The sequence below is a fragment of the Prionailurus viverrinus genome, chromosome B3, assembly GCF_022837055.1.
Source record: "Prionailurus viverrinus isolate Anna chromosome B3, UM_Priviv_1.0, whole genome shotgun sequence".
In the NCBI taxonomy this organism is placed as follows: Eukaryota; Metazoa; Chordata; class Mammalia; order Carnivora; family Felidae; genus Prionailurus; species Prionailurus viverrinus.
In genome coordinates, this window is record NC_062566.1 from 32,642,534 (window position 1) to 32,664,723 (window position 22,190).

General features: G+C 36.7%; 1 protein-coding gene across 7 annotated transcripts in view; it reads right to left on the reverse strand.

Annotated features, from left to right (window-relative positions):
* PIAS1 (protein inhibitor of activated STAT 1) overlaps positions 1-22,190 on the reverse strand; it is a 129,318-nt gene that overhangs the window by 13,874 nt on the left and 93,254 nt on the right. For all 7 annotated transcript variants that reach the window (XM_047861235.1, XM_047861231.1, XM_047861234.1 and 4 more), the window contains exons 7-8: positions 20,292-20,397; positions 9,743-9,816 (exon numbers count right to left, since the gene is read on the reverse strand). In XM_047861235.1, the coding sequence (XP_047717191.1) occupies positions 9,743-9,816; positions 20,292-20,397 (180 nt within the window). The remainder of the gene's footprint in view (positions 1-9,742; positions 9,817-20,291; positions 20,398-22,190) is intronic.

Sequence of the window (22,190 nt, forward strand, 5' to 3'; positions counted from 1 at the left end):
TCAATTTAAGTTTTGATAAAAATCTCCTGAAATGCAATGTGTATGTATTCTGACTTAAAGCATATTGTATTTACTTTTCATCAATATGAAAGAACATTAAATACATTTCCTATGGACCCTACATATTAAAAAATTATAGGATTTCTTTAGATATTAAACACAGTGACTCTGGAAAGTCTACAGGGGCACCTGGGTGGCTCAGCTGGTTAAGTGTCCGACTTTGGCTCAAGTTGAGATCTCACGGTTCATGGGTTTGAGCCCTGTGTCAGGCTCTATGCTGACAGTTCAGAGCCTGGAGCCTGCTTCAGATTCTGTGTCTCCCTCTCTCTCTGCCCCTCCACAACTCACAGCCTGTGTCTCTCTCTCTCTCTCTCAAAAATAAATAAACATTAATAAAATAAAATAAAATAAGAAAGTCTACATCAAGGGTTATTCCACCTCACATCCATAGCTCACAGATTAGCTTTTGGGGGAAAGAACCATGAAGCCCTTAAAATTATATACCAAATTCTGTAAGGGTGTGCATTTTTCCAAAAAGAGCGCTGTCACCAAATTCTCAGAGTAGTCCCTCATCTAAAAAAGTTACAAACCACTTTACAAAGGATTTGAGGAAATGAAAAAAGAATGTCACATTAAATACTGCAAGATAACAGATATGAAGACGTTCAACCTGATCTCTGAATGAGATCCCTAGGATGTCTGGCATAGTTGCCAAATGGCAGCTCTGAGAAGGAGGTCGAGTGTGTGCACTCTCTGTACTTCTCCCCTCCCTGGGCATTATCACACACTATTCGGCAAACATCCCTAGACCCAGCTCTCCACCATGTTATGAGACTTCCTCTTCTCGCCTTAAGCTGAGGCTCAATAGTCTGCCCTATGAAAAATGAAACCTACTTCATCCGGTCCCTGAGATGGTAGCTTGCGCCCCGGGCACGGAAGCCGCACTGCGAGCTGCCGTATCACAACTCCTTTCCTGGGGGCCACCTCACACGGTGCAGCTGGGTTGCCACCGTTCCCTGCCCCCCTGCCCAAAGGCTACAATGGCTATACAGTATGAAAGTTATCTACTTTCAATAACCACACTGTTTGCGAACCAGGAAAAGATTCTGGACATAATCTGCAAGCTTGAAAAATATAAAGGCTTGAAAAGGGTAGGAGTTAAATGTGGAAAAAAAGGGAAAAGAGTTTTGGCTCAGAAGAATTTCAGGAAAATGTGCAATTTCCTAGTCTACCAAGGAAATTAACTGTCATTTGTGGTCCTAAATTATTGTTCTGGTACCAATGATTTAGTGTGCCTCTAGGAAAGGCACTTAACCTTTCTGGGCCTCTTTTTCTATCTCCAAAGTAACACTGCTTCCTCCTCACTTCAACAGGATGTAGTGATCGAGAACAAAACAGGACCCAGAATGTGCCATAAACTTGTGAGAAGGGAGTAGCGCCAGCTCCGTGTCAGAAGCATGGACAGGGGAGACACAGAGAAAACTGACAGCTCCTTTCTCTGGGTGCCCACCCCACCCTGTGCGTGATAACGTACTATCTGTTTATGTATCTGTCGCCTTCTACCAGAAACACACCCGACTCAGTTCCTCATCCCTGGCACCTGGAAATAAATGTATGTGCTCTACACAGCAGGAAGACGGTCCTGTGTGTGGACACTTAAGGCTTTGTGCTCACTGAGCAGCTCTGGGAGGGAGCACTCATGGAGAGTGTGAGGCCCTACACAGCACTTTATGAGCCTGTCCCGAGTACGAATTCTGGAGTTAGACTGCCTAGGTTTGAATCCTGGCCACGCTAGGTAGTGTGAGAATCCTGAATGTCATTTAGTCTCCCTGAGCCTCAGCTTTGTAAAATGGGGATAAAAATACCATCTACATCTTAAGACTGTGGGATTTAAACTGTATTTACTGTATGCTGCCGGACACATAGTAAGTGCTCAGTATATGTTCCCCCATTACAATAAAACTACAGAGCCACTATTTGCTTCCAATTACTTTGTCAGCTAGTGGGAGACACACCCCCATTTCAGCTCAGTACTTCTTTCATTCTGTGCTCACATAAGATTAGGCAACTCATTACTCCTTTCTACTCTTCTATTCAATTTTTATGATTTGATTTACACAAGCACCTGATAAAAAGGCCAAAAAGGACAAACTAGTTCTTTTAACAGAAGAATACCTATTTGCTGTTAGCTAAGACATGCTGCATTAGTCTAGAAACATTTTCCAAAGAACAATCTGGATGGTGATCCTAAATTAATTTTTTATATCTTAAAGCACACCTTAACTTACCTGTGAAATAAAATTCCTACCGCTTAAATACTAAGTAGAGAAATCACAGACTTGAAAATCCTAGACAAATAAAGTAATTGTGGATAAAGTCCAGGTAGTACAGAACTAGTGAGCCACTTCTGATAGTTTATGAAGACAATGGATCCGAAGGAAGAAGACTATTTTCAGAATGCAAGCCACACAGCCACAGAACTTATACTCTGAAAAGCAGTTAACTCTCTAAACAATCGTCTCACATGCCTCCCTCCCCCCTCATAATCCTCACTTGGTCAGCTCACCTTTTTGGTGAGAGAGTAACTCTCAAGCCCTTATGATCAGCCACACTGACAATTCTGTCTACAGGATTTTTAAGGAACACTGCTAAGTGAATGCTGCAGGAAACATATTTATAAATGGGGACAGAAAAAGAAAAGTTCCCCTGCAAATGCACTGTTGATTAGCTGTCACAAAACGCTTTGCTTCAAAGAATCACAAAGTAACTGTTATGTGGTAATACTCCCCATGCTTCTGATTTTAAAAACAATCTCTAAATCCTAAATATTTACCTACAAATGGACACTGACTTCTCTAACATGGTATCAGGAGAAGAGCAGGGCTTTAAACATCTTCATCTCATAATTACAAATTCCCCTTTTTCCTTCACAGGACATTGGATATTTGCATCATTTGCAAATAAACACTCTGTATGCAACCCCCAAACAAGTTTTCCAATGCCACTAGCCCTACTATAATATATAATTGTACTACTTAGTAACTGATGGCGCTGAAAGAGAAAATACCCTATACCCTAGAGATGTTCAAGCTAGCTTATGTCCAAAGGACCTTAAAGAGTCAATAATATGTATTTTTAAATCTGGTAAAAAGAAAGGAATAGTGATATCAAGAATAATTTCACTTTTTCTTCATCGTCATCATGTCATAAATAAATTCCCAAGGAGTTTATTTTTTTCTTTTATCAACTCCAAGTCATTTGTATTGAAGTTCATAGGTCTGGGGAATATCTTACAAAGTAGGTCCTCAAACATTCTTCCAGCTGTATTTTTAATAAATCAGAACTAAAATATTCCCAAAGAACAAAAACATTTCTAATTATTTTCATTGCCTTTAGCTAAATGTTCACAAACAACAGAAACTCATTTATTTTGAGCTGTGTATATCACAACAAGGGCAATTCAAATGCACAGTCAGACATCATATTTACATATTTCAAAGGGAACAAATCTTTTTTATTATTCTATAAATTTGATATATAGATGAGTTGTCATTACTAAGTTTTACTTTTTAGAATAAAAACATACCTAAAATATACTGCCTTAATGTTCCAGAATAATTGTGAAGGGATTTTCCCTTTAGCCAAATAGAAATCCATAAAAGTATTATAATTATGGATTATATATAGTTTTTTTTCTATATACTGAATTTTAAAAGCAGATGTCAATTTAAAATGAACTGCTAAAACTGTTGAAACTAAAAAGGGAAGAAATGGTGGTGATATGGAAAGAAAAATTAAAAGCTGGTGCCCTAAATTAAGAGGTGCAAGTGGCAAAACGTGATTAACATTTTCTAATAATATAGAGATCACCTGAACTATAAAATTTAGAACTAGTTCTATAAGTAAAAACATCAAGATTTATATTACAGTGCTCATTTATGTGAATAAATGCTTCATCTAATGATATAAACATCATATATATTAGAACAACTGTAAACGCTTTTAAAAGGAGACTGCAGAAAAACAAGACTTCTTCCAGTGATTTAAATGGGAAATGAAGCTTCTGCACTTTTCTCAATTTCTCATAGTCTCTAACCTGGTATTCTGTAATGAAATGGGATGACAAGAAAACACATGGAAGGGGAAAATAGATAAATTGGGGCTTGGGGGAAGGAGGGGAGGATAAGCAGGTATCTTTTTTTGTTTGTTTTTAATCTTTGTCTTCTTCCTACCTTCCACTCACTTGGTTTGTGAGCCATTTTCCTACATGTTAAAAAATGCCAGCTTCCTTTACACCATAGTCTATTATAACATTTACCTAGTTACTTAAGAATCCACCCCATGACTCTGCGGCCTATATTTTTTACTGTGGTAAAGCATGTAACATTAAATTTAACACTATAACCGTTTCTAAGCATGCAATTCAGTAGTGTTAAGTATATTCACATTGTTGTGCAAGAGATGTCTAGAACTTTTTCATCTTGCAACACTGAAATTCTATAACCACTGATTCCTCCTCCCCTCAGCCCTTGGCAATCACCTTTTTATTTCCTGTTTCTATGATTTTGACTGCTTTAGATACTTCATATGAGTGGAATCATAGAGTATTCCTTTTTTTGTGACTGGCTTATTTATCAGAATGATTTAGAGTTTCATCCATGTTGTAGCATATGACATGGTTTTCTTCTTTTTAAATGCCACATAATATTCCGTTGTATGTATATACCACATTTTCTTTGTCCATTCATCTCTCAATATACATTTGGATTATATAACCTCTTGGCTATTACGAATCATGTTGTAATGAACATGGGTGTGCAAATTACCTCTACGAGATCCTGCTTTAAGTTCTTTTGGATATATACCCAGAAAAGGAATTGCTGGACCATGGGGTAATCTTATTTTTAATTTTTCCTAAGAAACTTCCATACTGTTTTCCATAAGGGCTGCAGCATTTTACATTCCCACCAACAGTGCGCAAGAGTTCCAGTGCCTCTGCATCCTCACCTGCTATCTTCTTTTAATAGTGGCCATCCTGATGGGTATGAAGAGATAACTCATGCGGTTTTGATTTGCAATTCCTTAGTGATTAGCAATGTAGAACATCTTTCTATGTGTTTATTGGCCATTTGTAAATCTTCTTTAGAGAACTCTCTATTCAAATCCTTTGCCCATTTTTAAATCAGGTTGTTTTGTTATTGTTCTTGTTGAGGTATATAAGTGTCTTATATATTCCAGATGTTAACCCCTTATCAGATATATGATTTGCAATGATCTTCCATTCCACAGGTTGTCTTTTCACTCAATTGTTTTGTTTGTTTTGTTGACATGCAGAAGTTTCTAAAGTTTGGGGTAGTCCGTTTGTCTATTTTTGCTTTTGTTGCCTGAGCTTTTCGTGTTATATCCAAGAAATCATTGTGAAATTCAATGAAGCTTTTCCCTACATTTTCTTCCAGGAGTTTAAAAGTTCAAGGTCTTAGGTTTTAGGTCTTTAATTCATTTTGAGTTATCTTTTGCATATGGTGTAAAGTAAGGGTCCAACTCCTTATTTTTCATATGAATACCCAGTTTTCTCAACACCATTTGTTAAAGAGACTGTCATTTCCTGGCACTCTTGCTGAAAAGGAACTTGGCCCATAAATACAAGAGTTTGTTTCTGAGTTCTCTATTCTGTCCCATTAGTCTACATTATCTATCTTATGTCCATGCCACACCATCTTAATTACTGTTGCTTTGTAGTATGTTTTGAGATCAGGGAATGTGAGGGTTCAAACTCTGTTTTCATTAAGATATTGCTTTGGCTCCCTGGGGTCCTTTGAGATTCCACAGGAATTTCAAGATTTTCTTTCCATTTTCTGCAAAAAATACCATTGAGATTTGTTTTTTTTAATGTTTATTTTTGAGAGAAAAAGAGTGCGAGTACGAGCAGGGGAGGGTTACAGAGACAGAGGGAGACAGAATCCCAAACAGGGATACAGGGCTTGCACTCACGAACCATGAGATCACAACCTAGGTCGAAATCAAGAGTCAGACAACGCTTAACCTAGACACCGCTCTATTGGGATTTTGATAGGATTGCACTGAATCTGTAAATCACTTCGGGTAGAATATTTTAACAATATTCAGCCTCTAATCCATGGACCTGGGATGTCTTTCCATTTACTTATGTCTTCTTTAGTTTCTTTCAGCAATGTTTCATAGTTCTCAGTGTACACGTCTTTTGTTTCCATGGTTAAGGTTCTTCCTATTTTATTCCTTTTGATGTAATCATAAATGGGACTGTTTTCTTAATTTCCATTTTGGATTGCTGACTGTTAGTATTTAGAAACACAACTAAGATTTTGTATCCTGCTGAATTTGCTTATTAGTTTGAACAGTTTTTTGTGGAATCTTTAGGGTTTTCTATACAAGAGATCATGTCATCTATGAACAGAGATGATTTTACTTCCTTTCCAATTTATATGTTTTATTTCTTTTTCTTGTGTAATTGCTCTGGCTAGAATTTCCAGTACTGTGTTGAACAGCAGCGATGAGGGTGAACATTCTTGTTCCTTATCTTAGGGGAAGAACTTTCAGTCATTCTGTGCTGAGTACCATGTTCACTGTGGGCTTTTCAGGTACAGCTTTTATTATGTTGCAAAGGCTTCCTTCTATTCCTGGGTGGCTGAGTGGTTTTAGGACGAAAGGGTACTGAAATGCTTTTCTGCATTAAGATAATCATGTGGTTTTTGTCCTTCATTTTGGTAATGTGGTATATCACATTGATTCATTTTTGTATGCTGACCCATCTTTACATTCCAGCTACAGATCCTACTTGGTCATGGTGTGTGATTTTTTTTTAATGTGTCTGGTTTTGGAATCAGGGTAATATTGACTTCAGAGAATGAGCTCGGGAGTATTCTCTCCTCTTAAATTCTTTGGAAAAGTTTAAAAAGGATTGGTGTTATCTCTAAATGTTTGGTAGGATTCTCTGGTGAGGGCACTGGGGTGCTGGACTTTTTTCTCTGTTGGGAGATTTTTGATTGGTGCTTCAATTGCTTCACTAGGTATAGGTTCAGGTTTCTTATGTCTTCATGATTCAGTCTTGGTAGGTTGTATGTTTCTAGGATTTATCTATTTAAGTTATCCAGTCTGTTGGAATATAATTGTTCATAGTAGTTTGTTACAATCCTTTTTATTTCTGTCATATTGGATCATCAGTTGTAGTATCTTCTCTTTCATTTCTCATTTTAGCTACTGGAGTGTCCCTTCTTTTTGCTTGATCTAACTAAGGGTTTGACAATTTTGTTGATTGTTTTGAAAAACCAACTCTCAGTCTCATTGGTTTTTTGGGTTTTTTTTTCCCCCTATTGTTTTTCTATTCTCTGTTTCATTTATCTCTCTGCAAATCTTGGTTATTTCCTTCCTTCTGCTGACTTTGGGTTTAGTTTTTGTTTTTGTTTTTGTTTTTTATTTTTCTAGTATCTTGAAGCATAATGTTAGGTTGTTGTTTGAGATCTTTTCCTTTTTTAACCTAAGTATTAACTACTATAAACTTCCCTCTTCCTGCTGCTTTTGCTGCATCCCATAAGTTTTGGTATATTTTGTTTTCATTCTCATCTGTCTCCTGATTATTTGTGACTTCTTCTTTGACACGTTGGTTGTTTAAGAGTGTGTTGTTTAATTTCCATCTATTTGTGGATTTTCATGTTTTCCTTCTGCTACTGATTTCTAGTTTCATCCCATTGTGGTCAGAGAAGATACTTTGTATGACTTAAACTTGTTAAGGCTTGTTTTGTGCCCTAACACGTGATCTACCTTGAAGAATGTTCCAACTGCACTTAAGAAGATTATGTAATCTACTGTTGTTGGACCTACTTTGTAAGGTCCAATTGGTCTATAATGTTTAAGTCCTCTGCCTCCTTAGTGACTTTCTGGCTGGTTATTTTACTTATAACTGAAAGTGGGGTATCAAGTTTTCTGCTATTATTGTGTTGCTTTCTAGTTTTCCCTTTAGCTCTGTCAGCAATTACATCATGTATTTGGGAAATCATTTTAATAATAATATAAAAAGGCTGGAGTCAAAACAATTTGCCTAAGAAAGACTAGATATAATAAGGAATAAAAAGGTAGAAGGATATATGCCAAATGATAGGATTTGGTGGGTTTTATTAACTCCACTGTATTTCTGTAATTTTACAAAAGCTTAATAATGAAGATGGGTTCCCTTAGCAATAATTATAAGGCAAAAAAGTTTTTTAAGAGCTACATCAAATATAGTATTTTAAATGAATTCAAGAGCTAATGACTTTTTCATCTTGTGTTTGAGATTTTATAAATTATAAAAGACTAAGATGTAGGACAAATAACATTTAATTTGTTTCAATTCTTTGTTTATTTAAGAATACAATAACTTCATCTTTGTCTTAGATTAGTCGGATTTCAATATTCAAAGCTTTCAATATCAAGTCTGCCTGAACAATACAGGCAAATCAGGAAACAGCTGTGTCCTCTTAGTCTTCACACTTTCTCCCTAATTTAGGTATGATTAATTTGATTAATTATAAAAAGGTAATTAAAATGTCAAAGTAATTTACTCCTAGTTTTTCACATATTTTTGTATGAAAACCACATTCAATTACCACTCCTACAACTGGTGGGCCTAACATCAAACTAGTTAAGCAATAAAGCTTTTTGAAAAAATGTTCGCTTATTTATTTTGAGAGAGAAAGAGAGTGCACAAGTGGAGGAAGATCAGAGAGAGAGAGGGAGGGAGGAAGGGAGAGAGAGAGTAAGAGAAAGAGAGAATCCCAGGCAGGCTCCATGCTATCAGCGCAGAGCCCAACATGGGTCTCAATCTCATGAATCATGAGATCATGACCTGAGCCGAAATCAAGAGTTGGACGTTTAACCGACTGAACCACCCAGGTGCCCCCAAGAAATAAATCTTATCACATCTTTGGGGGAAATTTTTTCACTACAAGTTTAATCATCCTGGTATGCTTTGGGCCTTATTTATATTCATTTTGTACAAATGATTTTGACCTCATTTTCTGGTTTAAAAATATTTCTGTTTTTTCATGCATAATCAATTCAGTTATTCAGGCTAAATAGAACAGTTTTTAATTGGTGGATTCTTACAACGTAGACACTGTTGGCAAAATGGTTAAACTTAATGTGTGAGTAAGTCATGGCTAGATTTCTATTCGAAAGGATATTATTTTTAAAAATGTAATTTTAGGAGTGCCTGGATGGTTCAGTCAGTTAAGCATCTGACTCGATTTCGGCTCTGGTCATGATCTCACTGTGAGTTCGGAGCCCCACGTCAGATTGCTAACAGTGCAGAGTCTGCTTGGGATTCTCTCTCTCCCTCTCTCTCTGCTTCTTATCTGCTTGTTCACTCACTCTCTCAAAATAAATTAAAACAAACATTAAAAAATGCAATTTTAATAAATACACTAAGATAATACATATTCCTTATTTGAACACTTTACACTTGAGTCTGAGAGACAATCATGAGTCACGTCACAAGCAATATTTAAATATATCTTACTAAGAGTAGAAAGTTTTTTTAGACTTAATAATTTGGTTAGATTCCAAATCCTATGACTAAATAATAATGTCTTTCTACTTTTCAGAAACTGTGACAAAGGTGGGCATATTTCAAAAGTAAAACATAATACTGCAAATACCAGGAATACTTCATGAAAGGAGAAAAATGTATGTTGAATCTTCTGAAAGGCAAATATTAGTTAACACTTACTGGACATAGTAGAGAAACCCTTAGGCTGGTTGTAGCTATTTCACTGTCTGGATCCGCAGTCAATTTCTCTTTAACTGACATTCATTGAAGAGAAAACAAACAAACAGAACATGTTGATTAAAGATACATCAGTGACGCAACATTAGAAAAAGAATAAGGAACTTAAAATGAGGAAGCTTAAAAAAAATGAACTCAAAAATAATCCGTTCAATTATTTCCAATTAATTGAATGGAAAGATAAAAACAATTACATGGTTTATAACTTCTTCTCATCCATGGAACAAAAACTGCATTGCATTAACATAAAGGAAATCTGTATAGTAAACTGACATATTCACCTGACGGCAGAATCTTTTCCTTTTATAATTCTAAGAAACTGGATAAAGTTGTTCTTTCTTTTAAATTATGACCAATATTATAAGAAATTAATCAATAGTGTAGATAATAGAATTATCAACATTTATAAATTTTTCCAAAGCTCAGATTATAATTAATACATCTTATACACTATATTAATTATTCTATTTTTCATTATTAAATTTTTCTATTTTTCTATTAATTCTACTTTCAAATTATAAAAAAGCTCAATTTCTTTTCTTCCACATAATTATTTGAGTTTTATACTTATTTATCCATAAACTAATTATGCTAATATTTTAGGCAAGTCAATTCTCCTCTCCTTATTTGCTTCTAGCAAATAAGAACTCACACACTAGATAATCTCTGGGTCTCTTCAGTTCAAACTTCCTGAGGTTCTTAAGAGATAGGGCACTAGTAATAATGGCTATTCTGCCACTTTCTGTCAGTCTTAAAGGAGTGTAAAGGACCTTTATACTTCTCGCCTGGAATCCTGAGACACGTATTTACTTCTGAAAACTTCAATTTGGAACTTTAATTAAATTTCAACACTGAGTTGAGACTGGAAATGCCTAAATGGTAGTACTCCAATAATTTTAGACATTGTTCCACAATGACTCTGAAGTCTGTATGTGTAAGGGGAGGCCCAAGTGGGAGTGGTTGTGTACATAGTCAATTCCAGAAGTTCAGAGCTGTGGCACAACTAAGTGTGACTAGAAAGTTAACATATAGTAGAATTAAGAAAATGGGGAGCAGAAAAGTACTCAGATAAGGAAGAATGATTTCAGAGTAGATGTCTATTGTGCTGATAACCATTTATGAGAATGAAGAGTCCCGCCTTTATTAAACATGGTGATCTTTACAATCTGGATTTTTTTTTTTTTTGAGATGGTCTACATTTTAGATAGTCTATCTATCTCCATAAATTAGTGAATCTCAACTATGATGCACATTAGAACTACCTATAGAGTTCTGTAACTTATAATTGCTCACTGAGTCTGAATGGGGAAGAGGGACACCAACTGGTTGTTTTTTAAAAGCTCCAGATGTGATTCTGATGCCAAGCTTAAAGGTCATTTCATTTAGTCTGGAAATTCCAAGTGTCTGAAATATATATAACTCATAGTCTGCATCCCACACCTGAAAAGGCATAAAATCCCCGGGTTTTAGTTTGGGAAATATAGTTATCATGTCACTTATGCTATATATCATATGCCAATTATGGAAACTATACCTGTACCGTTATAGACCCAATCTTAGTCAATCCTTTCTTATAAAGATATATTTAACAAACAGTATCTTTTTAAAAGTAACATAAACATGTAAATAGAATTGTAATGTGATTACTGACCATTCCGCATACCTGCAGCACCCTATCACCACCCTACAAACAGCAATGAGAACAATATGGACTTGATCTATTTAAACTTTCACTGAAATGAAGCAGTAACACAGACCATAATATCAACCTTATGCAAAACAGAGTTCAGTGTTTAGTACTTCCCAAAGAAATTGAAACAGGCGAGGCAACCTGAAGTAGTGGTTAAGAATACAAGATCTTAAAAAGAAAAGAAAAGAAAAGAAAAGAAAAGAAAAGAAAAGAAAAGAAAAGAAAAGAAAAGAATACAGCCTAACTTAGAATTCAGACTTTAGTCCGGTCATTTAACATTTCTGTGCCTCAGTTGCATCAACTTGTAAATGGTAACAATAGCACTTTATAGCAATGTTCTAAGCATTAAATGAGTTAATACACACAAAATGCTTTAAAATAACCTAATATCAATCACCCTCAATAAATATTAGCTACTGCTACTCTTTTTAAAAATGTCATTTGTATTTTCACTTTCTCTAGGAGATGGCAGGGTTTTATGAAATTATTTTAGAATCAGCTTGTCAACTTCTATTAAAAAAAAAGCTTTGCTTTTGCCTTAGCCCTTATAGACTCAATCTTAGTCAATCCTTTCATGTAAAGATACTTTTCAAGATTCTACTAGGATCTTAATTGGACTGAATTTAATGTACAGGTCATTTTGAAGAGAACTGACATCTTTACAATAACAATACTGAATGTTCTGATCCATTAACATGTCGTATCTCCCCATTATTCAGGTCTTATTTTAATTTTTCTCAGCATTGTTTCGAAGTTTTCAGAATACAAATATTTTGTGTGACATATTCCTAAGCATTTCATACTTCTAGATGTTACAGTAAACTCTTTGTTTTTTTAATTTCACTTTTCAGTTGTTCAGTGCTAACAGAAATACAACTGATTTATAAATTGTGTATTCTGCAACCTTGCTTAAATTAATATTAGCTCTAGTTACTTTTTAATAGATTCTTTAAGTTGTTTTCTACACAATGAAGTCATCTTCAAATAAAGACAATAATTATTTATTCATTTCTAATCTGTTGCTTTATTGTGCTTTTTTTCTTGCTTTACTGTGCTAGCTAGGATCGCAAAGGCAATGCTGAACAAAAATATTAAGAGCTGATACTCTTCCCTTTTTCCCAATCATGGGGGTAAAGCATTCTAATTTCTCACCACTAACTATAATAATAGCTAAAGGCTTTTTGTAAATATCATTTGTTACACTGAGACAGCTCCCTTCTCTTCTATTTTGCTGAGAATTTTATCATGAATAGATACTGAATTTTGACCAATGTTTCTCTTGCATCAATGGAGATGATCATGTAATTTTTTCTTTTTGTTAAGTTTGCTGAGAAGGTGAATTATACTGACTGATTTTCACATATATTGTATGAACCTAATATTCCTGGAATAAACTCTATTTGGTTAATATAGATTGTCTTTTTAATTTTAGTTGAAGTGTAGTTGACATACTGTATCATAATCTTTTTACATATCGACTTAGAATTGACTTAGCCAACAATTCTGAAAACAAAGTTGGAAGACTATTTGACTTCAAGACTCACTAATCATGACTGTTGTATTGGCATAGGAACAGACATATAGGTCAAGGAAAAATAAGAGAGTCCAGAAACAGATTCTACATCTATGGTCAAATTGGGTTTTTGAAAGGTGATTAAATGCAGAAAAAGACAGCTTTTTTCAAAAATGTTGTTGGAACTGGGCATCTATATGGGGAAAATGAAGCTCTAACCTTACCTTGCATCATATACAAAAATTAATTTAAAAAAAGAATATTTGTGAGCTTAGGTTAGGCAAAGACTTCACAGTATGCAAAAAGCACAACTATTATATAAAAAGAAATGGGGAAAAGATCTGAACAGATATTGCATCAAAGAAGCTATAAGGACAGCAAATAAGCAGAAGGCATCATTAATCATTAGGAAAATGCAAACTAAAATCACAATGAGATACAACTACACACTGACCAAAACAGCTGAAACGCAAAGCAACCTGACAATACCAAGTGGTAGTGAAGATGCAGAAAAACTTGAAATTGCATACACTGTGGGTGGGAATGCAAAAATGGCATATGCATTTTATAAGAAACTGCCAGTCATATCATGTGACAGCAATCCGAGTCCTAATTACCCAAGAGAAATAAAAACATATGTCCACAAAAGTGGGATATCCATATGGAAAATGTAAACATTTAGCAGCTTTATTTATGACAGCGCAAAACTAGAAACAACCTAAACGTCCATCAATTGATAAGTGGATAAACAAATGATGATTCAGGTAAATGGAATACTAAGTAATAAAGAGAAAAAAAACCCTACATGGATGAACCTCAGAAGCCATTATACTAAGTTAAAGAAGTCAGACATAAAAAGGTCCATGCTGCAGGCCTTGAGATACCTGACATTTTAGAAAAGACAAAATTACAGAGACAAAAATCACATCAATGGTTATAGGAACTAGGAATAAGGGGCTGAGATGAACTGCAAGGGGCCACAGGGGAACTTTCTGGGATGAAGGACGTTCTATATTTTGATTGTGGCAGTGGTTCATGATTGCATACACCTGTAAAATTCATCAAACTGTACAATTCAAAAGGTGAATTTTTACTTTTGTAAATTATACTTCAATTAAAAAAAACAAAAGAAAAAAGAGAGGCAGGAAAGAAAATCATGTTAAATTTAGTCACAGCAAGTAAGGAAAAATAAAATAAGCAAAGTCCTTATAATGTGAGGGCAAGGAAGTAAAAAATAAACACAGGTTACAATATTTTACCCTGCAACATCAAACAACATGGGGCAAGTCTTCTAGGAATTAAAGTTTTCCTGTGTCACTGTGAGTGCAGTGGTAACAGTATCTTATTATATGACCTATAATGAAGTTACAGTTAGCCACATTAAAATTAATCTTCTTAAAAATCTCTGTTGCCATGACCTATGAGAGTTAGCAACTAGTCGTCACACATGGCTAAATTTGAGTTTAAATTAAATATAATTTAAAATTCAGTTCCTCAGTTGCACTGGTCACATTTCAGAACTCAACAGGCACATGTTGCTGGCAGCTAACCCATGGGGCAGGGCAGATGTACATTTCCATCATCACAGATTTTTCTATTTCTGTTGCTCTAGCTTTTTTTTTTTTTAATAAGTTCTATCATTCCTTAATATCAGACTATTTTATAGTAATCCTTTTAGAACTTTAAGGTTGTAAACAACTGAATATATTAAATTCAATACTTTATTTAGGCAAGGAAACAGGCACAAAGACGAAATTTTTATTCTGGATTTCTTTAAATCAGTTTACCTCAACAAAAATCTGAGTGTCTACTATGTACTAGGAACTGTGCATGAGGAATTCGAAGATAAATAAGATTAAATTCCTGCCCAGAGAAACTCAGAGTCTAGTTGAGAGCTGAGCTGCTCAGTGGGACCATCTCTAATGTGCTCTAAAAGAAATGTGTTCAGGAAGCTAGCTGAAAGTGAACTCATCTACTCCAGAGGTTCTGAGATGCCTCCTGGAAAAAGTGAAACACGAAGGATAACTGAAGTGAGGCAAAGAACAGGGAAGTTCGGAGGCACAGAGAACAATGCTGGCAGAAGTCATGCAGAAAAGGTAAGAATCCAGTATTTTTGGAATATAAAGTACAAGAAGGGCGAATACAGAGGACACTGGGAAGGGTAAGGGTGAATAGAGAGGACACTAGGAAGCGGTAAGTGTAAACAGAGATGACACTAGGAAGGGTAAGGGTGAACACAGAGAACAGTAGAAAGCGGTAAGCAGGTGCCACGACATGAAAAGTTGCACTTGTCATGCTAACAAAGTTAGAGTTTTTACTCTACCGATGTTATAAAGCCATGGATTGCAAGGGAATGTAAGATTAGGTCTGTACTAATCACTTAGGTCGCTACCAGGAGAGAGATAGGAAGAGGGACCAAGAAAGAAGAGGGATAGATTACTTAAGAATAGATTTTTTAAATAAAGGCAGAATATGAGAGCTTAAATGATGGCAGTGACAGTAGGGAGAGAGAGAAGACAGATTTGGAAAGTATTTAGGCTGGAAGTTTGATAGGATTCAGGGAGTTCAGTTTTAAATACTTGAATTTGGGGGGGCGCCTGGGTGGCTTAGGTGGTGAAGCATCTGACTTCGGCTCGGGTCATGATCTCGCGGTCCCTAAGTTTAGAGTCTGGAGCCTGCTTCAGATTCTGTGTCTCCCCCTCTCTCTGCCCCTCCCCTGCTCATGCGCTGTCTCTCTCTCTCTCTCTCTCTCTCTCTCAAAAATAAACATTAAAAAAATTTTAAATACTTGAATTTGAGGACCCAAAAGAATGTTTCTGTGAAGGTGGTTAGCTAACTATGCATATCTATATATGAAACTCAGGGGAAGGTCCCAGATGAGATATGTGCTAATTTAAACCACAAGATCAGATGTGATTATATCCAGATAAAGTATGCAGAAAAGTGGGCCAAGGATGACACCCCAGGGAAATGCTTCTCTTAAGCAGGATGCTTCTCTTAAGAGAATCTACTGAAGGTAAGTGATTGAGAAGAAACAGAAGAGAATTTCACGGATAAAGTGGTTGGTATGAAATGTAGCAAAAATATCTAAGACAAAAGCTGAAAAAATAAACTTTAAATGTGGCAATCAGACTGTCACTTGTGACATCTGCAAGAGAAGTTTCAATGGAATGATAGGAGGTTAAAGGGCACACTGGGTTGCAGTGAGGAGGGAGACAGATCAAGTGTAGGCTATTCTTTGAAAACAGTAGGAGGACACAACAGGAAGAAGACAGAACTCTATCTAGATAGAGAATAGCTTGTTTTTATATTTTTTAAACGATGAAAAAGACCTGACAAAGAAGGCTGACAGGAAGAGCTAACAGAGAGGGGTGAACCAAAGTACAGGACAGAGAACAGATAAATGAGGGAACGAGGTCTCACAATACTGCTTCTGGGCATCTGCACCCAGATGTCTTGCAGACATCTCAAATACCAGTGTAAGCACGCACTCTGATCCCTCCAATCTTCTCCACATTGTTTCCCATTTCAGTAAAGGGCACTACCATGTAATCAGTTTAAGAAGCCTAGAATTCCTCCTTGACTTCTTTTTATTCCCTCCCCACATGTAATCCGTCACCATTGCTACCCTTCAACACTTCTCAAACCATCAATTTCTTTTTTTTGTTAATTTTTTTAATGTTTATTATTTGAGAGAGAGAGAGAGACAGAGAGAGACAGAGACAGACAGACAGACAGACAGCAATCAGGGGAAGGGCAGAGAGAGAGAGAGAGGGAGACACAGAATTGGAAGCAGGCTGCAGGCTCTGAACTGCCAGCAAAGAGCGTGACGCGGGGCTTGAACCCACAGACCACAAGATCATGACCTGAGCTGAAGTCGGCCGCTTAACCGACTGAACCACCCAGGCGCCCCTCAAACTGTCAATTTCTAGCCCATTGTCAATACCTATGCTCAAGACATCATCACCTCTTACCTGGACAACAGGTTCCTAACTGGCCTCACCACATCAGTCCAGCCCCTCCTCAGCTCAGTCTTCAGAACAATCTTTTTTTTTTTTTTTAAATGTTTAGTTATTTTTGAGAGAGAGAGAGAGAGAGAGAGAGAGAGAGAGAGAGAGAACATGTGTGTGTATGTGTATGTGAGAGAGAGAGAGAATGGGGGGGACGGGTGGGGACAGAGGATCCAAAGCATGCTCTGCACTGACAGCAGCGAGCCTGATGCGGGGCTCGAACTCACGAACCGTGAGGATCATGACCTGAGCCAAAGTCAGACGCTCAAAACCAACTGAGCCACTCAGGTGCCCCCAAGAGCAATCTTTTTATTGCCCAAATCTGATCATGTCACTCTGCTTAAAAATCTTTTAAGGGTTTTCTATCCTCGACACCTTTATGTCATCTGTATGAATTCACCCCATGGCTATCTCTCTGGCCACTGTCCTCCTTGGTTCTCTCTTCTCCAGCTCCACTGGCCTTGTCTCTTAGCATATTCCCCTCTCTTCTTGGGCTTAACTCCGCCTCATCCTCATAATCTTGTCTTTAAACATCACAGCACCAGAGAGGGCTATGTTCTGTTGTTACCTCCAGAGCTCCCTGTCTTTCTTCTTTAAGGCACATGTCACAACTGTAATTCGTTAATGACTTGTTCAATCATTTAATTCTGTCTTTCCCACCAGACTACAAACTTCTAAGGGATGCAGAGACAGTGTGTGTCTTGTTTAATGCTATATTCTCCTGTGCCTGGAACACTGTAGACTCTTAATATAATTTCTTGAATGAGAAGAATAAATGAATGTCAGATTACCTTTGAGCAGAAAAAGGGACATTTACTCCTGAGACTGAAGAGAATAAGTAAGGGTAGTTACAAATGTAGATAAGCTGAAGAGCAGTTATGGTGGCACTAGATTAAGGAAGCAATGGGCAGTTGAGAGAATTAACACCTTGTAGTGCCAATTTTCTTGCAATGGCAGTGTGCTAATAAGAGAGGGGGAATAGTGTTTGTGTAAAGTGTGACCAAGGTTTAAAATGACTGCTGCAGGGAAGAGGGAGAGAATAGGAACGTGGTAAGAAATAAGTAAAGGGCTGTCTTTGTGATTGAGGGGACAACTCTACACAAAGGTGGAAACCACAAGGCAAAAATCTACTAAATCAAATGAACCAGAGTAGATTTCTCGTGAAAAGTCTCAATATTGTGGAGTTTATTCTTTCAAGAACGTAATAGTGCCTGATTTGATGAATACAACTTTGCCAGCAGAATTTACTGATAAGATTAAGAATGACTTACAGTGAATATATTTTTAGGTAATTTGATTCTTCAAAAATATCTGAGAAATCTGTCAACATTTTCTTCTGTCAAATTGTTTTATACAATCTTTTAATTACACAATTAATTTGTTGGGAAAGTTACTTCTTTATAGATAGCGTAAAGGCAAACAATCTGTTCCTTAGACAATTACAACGAATGCCTTACTGGTAGGATCCAAATTAATGTTTTATTGGTTCTCCAGGCCAGTAAGTAAGATAAGAAAAAACTGCCACAAAAACCCTACCCCATCTGCAACTACTCTCCACTCCTGGCATTGTATCAGAGATGGAATAAATAGCCTCTGAAATAGGAAGTTCTGATTATTTAACAGTGGCTAATAGTGGTTCCTTCCAGAATAATTCTAGGCTCACCTTCCCACTCCCCCCGCAGACGGTGCTACAAATACAAGTGGAGAAGAGCTAACAGCCGGAACAAAAAACAGCTTGCCTTACTGCTGCTATGACTACCACCACCACCACCACCACCACCACCACTATTATTCAATAGAACAGCCTCATCTGCCTTATTTGTTGGTATTACTTTTTCCACACAAGCTCACATAATTCCACAGCACTGACTACATGAGATTCTAGCACTATGTGGCAGACACGGAGAGTCTCAGTAGAATGACCAGAAATGGACTTCAACAAATGTGAAAAAGAAAAGTTCTTCTCCTTCAAAGCAGATGTCTGTCCCTTTTTTCTCTGTCTCTGCCAACCGGTGCTTCCTCTCCCGTAGACCCCGAACCACTGCTGTCATTCTAGCTCTCTACTGTCTTTTGAGGCATGTCTACAGAGGCATTAGCCAAAATCATGCTCCTCTTGACTCAGGATTACTTGCATTTAAAAAAAAGGATCCTTTTAATGCAGAAAAATCCTTCGATGAACTATTATTGAGGGTATAATGCTATTCAGAGGTAGTGAGATCTTTTACTCTGGCACAGAAACAGGTTAGAAATAGAGATAAAAGCTATGCCACAAAGGAAAGTGAGGGGAAAGCCGGCCTTACTACCTTATTAGTTCTTTCCACCAGCGTGTGTGTGCCTAACTACAAATCTGAGAGTGGGTTTCATTAACCAACTCACATCAAGAATCCTTCAAGAATAGCTATCTAACCCCTGCCTATAAAGTTTTGTTCCCTAAGTGTCCAGCTCCATCCCTGAATCCATCCATGAAGAATCTTTCTCTCACAAAGAAAAGCATAAAAGAACTAAGCTCACCTCTTGGGAAAGGCTGCCAACCTCTGGCCTTAACCCTCAAAAACCGAGGCCAGAACAGTCAATCTGCAGACCTTACTACATCTCAAATTCAACACGACAAAATGAACCATCTAGTTATTTGTAACTATAAACCCAGACTTTGAAGGAGCTTTAGAAATCATGTGGCAACAACCTCTTGTTACAGATGAGGAACATGAGACTCAGACTAGAGTGACTTGTCCAAGGTCACATACTTGACTAATGGAACCTATTTCATTATTGTTTTTACCATCCCACAGACTCTCTTTTTACTTTATTAATGCAAGGGTACAGTCCTCACATATCCCCACACATTTTTCCTGGATAAGCCTTAAATATAAAATAATTCTCATGAAATACACACCAAAATTTCCTTCCCGTCTCCTAGAATCCCTTAAACATTTATTTATTTTATGCAATTTTAGTAAAATAATCTTCCGTATTCATTTACTGGCTTTCCAAAGTTCATTTTAAGATCAGTAAAATGCAGATTATAAAATATAGGTCATAATAAAGATATTAAAAGATATTACAGATAAAATATAGGTCATAATAAAGATATTAAAACTATTTTTAAGTCTTGATTTACTTTGCTCAGAAAACAAGTTTTCAGTGTTTTGAATCTTCTATGACAATCTCTAGTGAAAAAGAAATTTCTTTTGTTGAAAATTTATTGAGTAGAAAGCACACTACTCTAACCTTTACCAAAATAGTTCAGCTACATAAATGAAATAAGTTTATTATACGTACTTAAAGCTCTAGAATGATCCGGATTCCTTATTCCCTTTGCTCGTAACCTCTGAAGAAGAACTGTTGAGGACAACTGTTTTACAAGATATACTGCCATGGAATAGTTCTGGAAAAAAAAAAAAAAAGATGTAGAAAACAAACAACATATGTAAGTAAATAGTACATCTATTTTAATCTCACAACGATAGGGAAAGAAAACTAACACTTCTTAAAACACCTACTGTGTGGTCAGACACTATCTTAGGTGTTTTTATGAACAGTAATTAATTTAGTCCTAACCAAAAAGCCGCTGAGGTGGTCATAAACCTATTTTTATGGACGAGGAAGTGAAGTGTAGAAAAGTAAAAGAATTTTGCAACTTTCAAGCAACAGAGCCAAGTCTGTCATGCTTCCATATTACCTGACTACCTACGCTTGAAGCTAATCGATTTGTGGCACCTATATTAAAAACAAAAAACATGGGGCGCCTGGGTGGCGCAGTCGGTTAAGCGTCCGACTTCAGCCAGGTCACGATCTCGCGGTCCGTGAGTTCAAGCCCCGCGTCAGGCTCTGGGCTGATGGCTCAGAGCCTGGAGCCTGTTTCCGATTCTGTGTCTCCCTCTCTCTCTGACCCTCCCCCGTTCATGCTCTGTCTCTCTCTGTCCCAAAAATAAATAAACGTTGAAAAGTGAAAAAAAAAAAAAAAAAACAAAAAAACAAAAAACAAAAAACAAAAAACACTATTAAAATTAAATCTAAACCAAGGCCAATAAGATGTCAAAGTCACTATAAACCACATTTGGTAGGTAACAGATATATTTAAATAATAGTACCTATTAAAAAATTACAAATTAGCTTGGCTTCCTAATCTATACCACTGCATCTCTCTTTATGTCTCTAACTAGTTGTGAAAAGACCCTATGTGAGCCATTATCACAAACAGAGGGAATATTAAAGATTCTCAAAGAGAAGCTGCTGGTTTGGCAGATGAATAGATGAATATCCATTACCAGCAGAGGACCGGTAGAGGAGATGGCAGCAGGAGAAGGTAACCAAGAAAATAGTTCATCATAAGCCAAGGCAGAGTGAACGGTACATGACTGGATAAGAGGAAGAAAAGAGAGCTGAGGCTTATTAAGGGTAGGAGAGAGATCTAAATGAGAAGGCCCACTTTCCATTTTGTGTCGGGATCAAGAGGAAGATCAAGAGGTTTGGAGAGAAGCAAAAGGAAAAATACTTACTGCCGCCTTCTAGCTTACAGCTACATACAGTTTCTGAAGCACTCTTAACATATACTATCTACTTCATTTAAACCTCACAGAAGGCCTATATAAAAGACAAGAATAAGTATTTTTCTAAGTAAAGGATTCATGGAATGGAGGCACAAAAAGATATGTCATCTGCTCATGATCATGCATCTGTTTGGTGACAGAGCTGGCACTAGAAACCAGGAAGAAAGAGTTGGGATATCAGGACAACGGACTTAATGGCCAAGGCTAGTGTAGTTCTCTACCATTCCTGCTTTTGCGCACCTTGTTTCCTTGGACTCTCCTAACCTAGCCCAACGTATATTCCAACTTTCAGACTTTTATAAATGCATTCCTCTCTTTTAACAAGAGAAAATATCCCATGTATCCTCTGGTAGGCCAAATTTTCATTTGGCGTTCAGAAACCTATCACATGTTACATATTTTCGGGGGGGGGGGAGGGGAATGAAGGGTCGAAGAAGCTAATTTACAAGTAATCTTAAAACCTGCCTAATTTTTAGAGCATACGTATCAATCTAATGTAAAACTGAAAGGCTTCTTCTGGGGGAAAAAAAACCTTATTCACCTTTATTATTTATTTGATTAATATGACAGAAACTAGAGAAATGCTAATTAACACTGTGAAATTATGTACTGACAGCTTGAGTCTTCA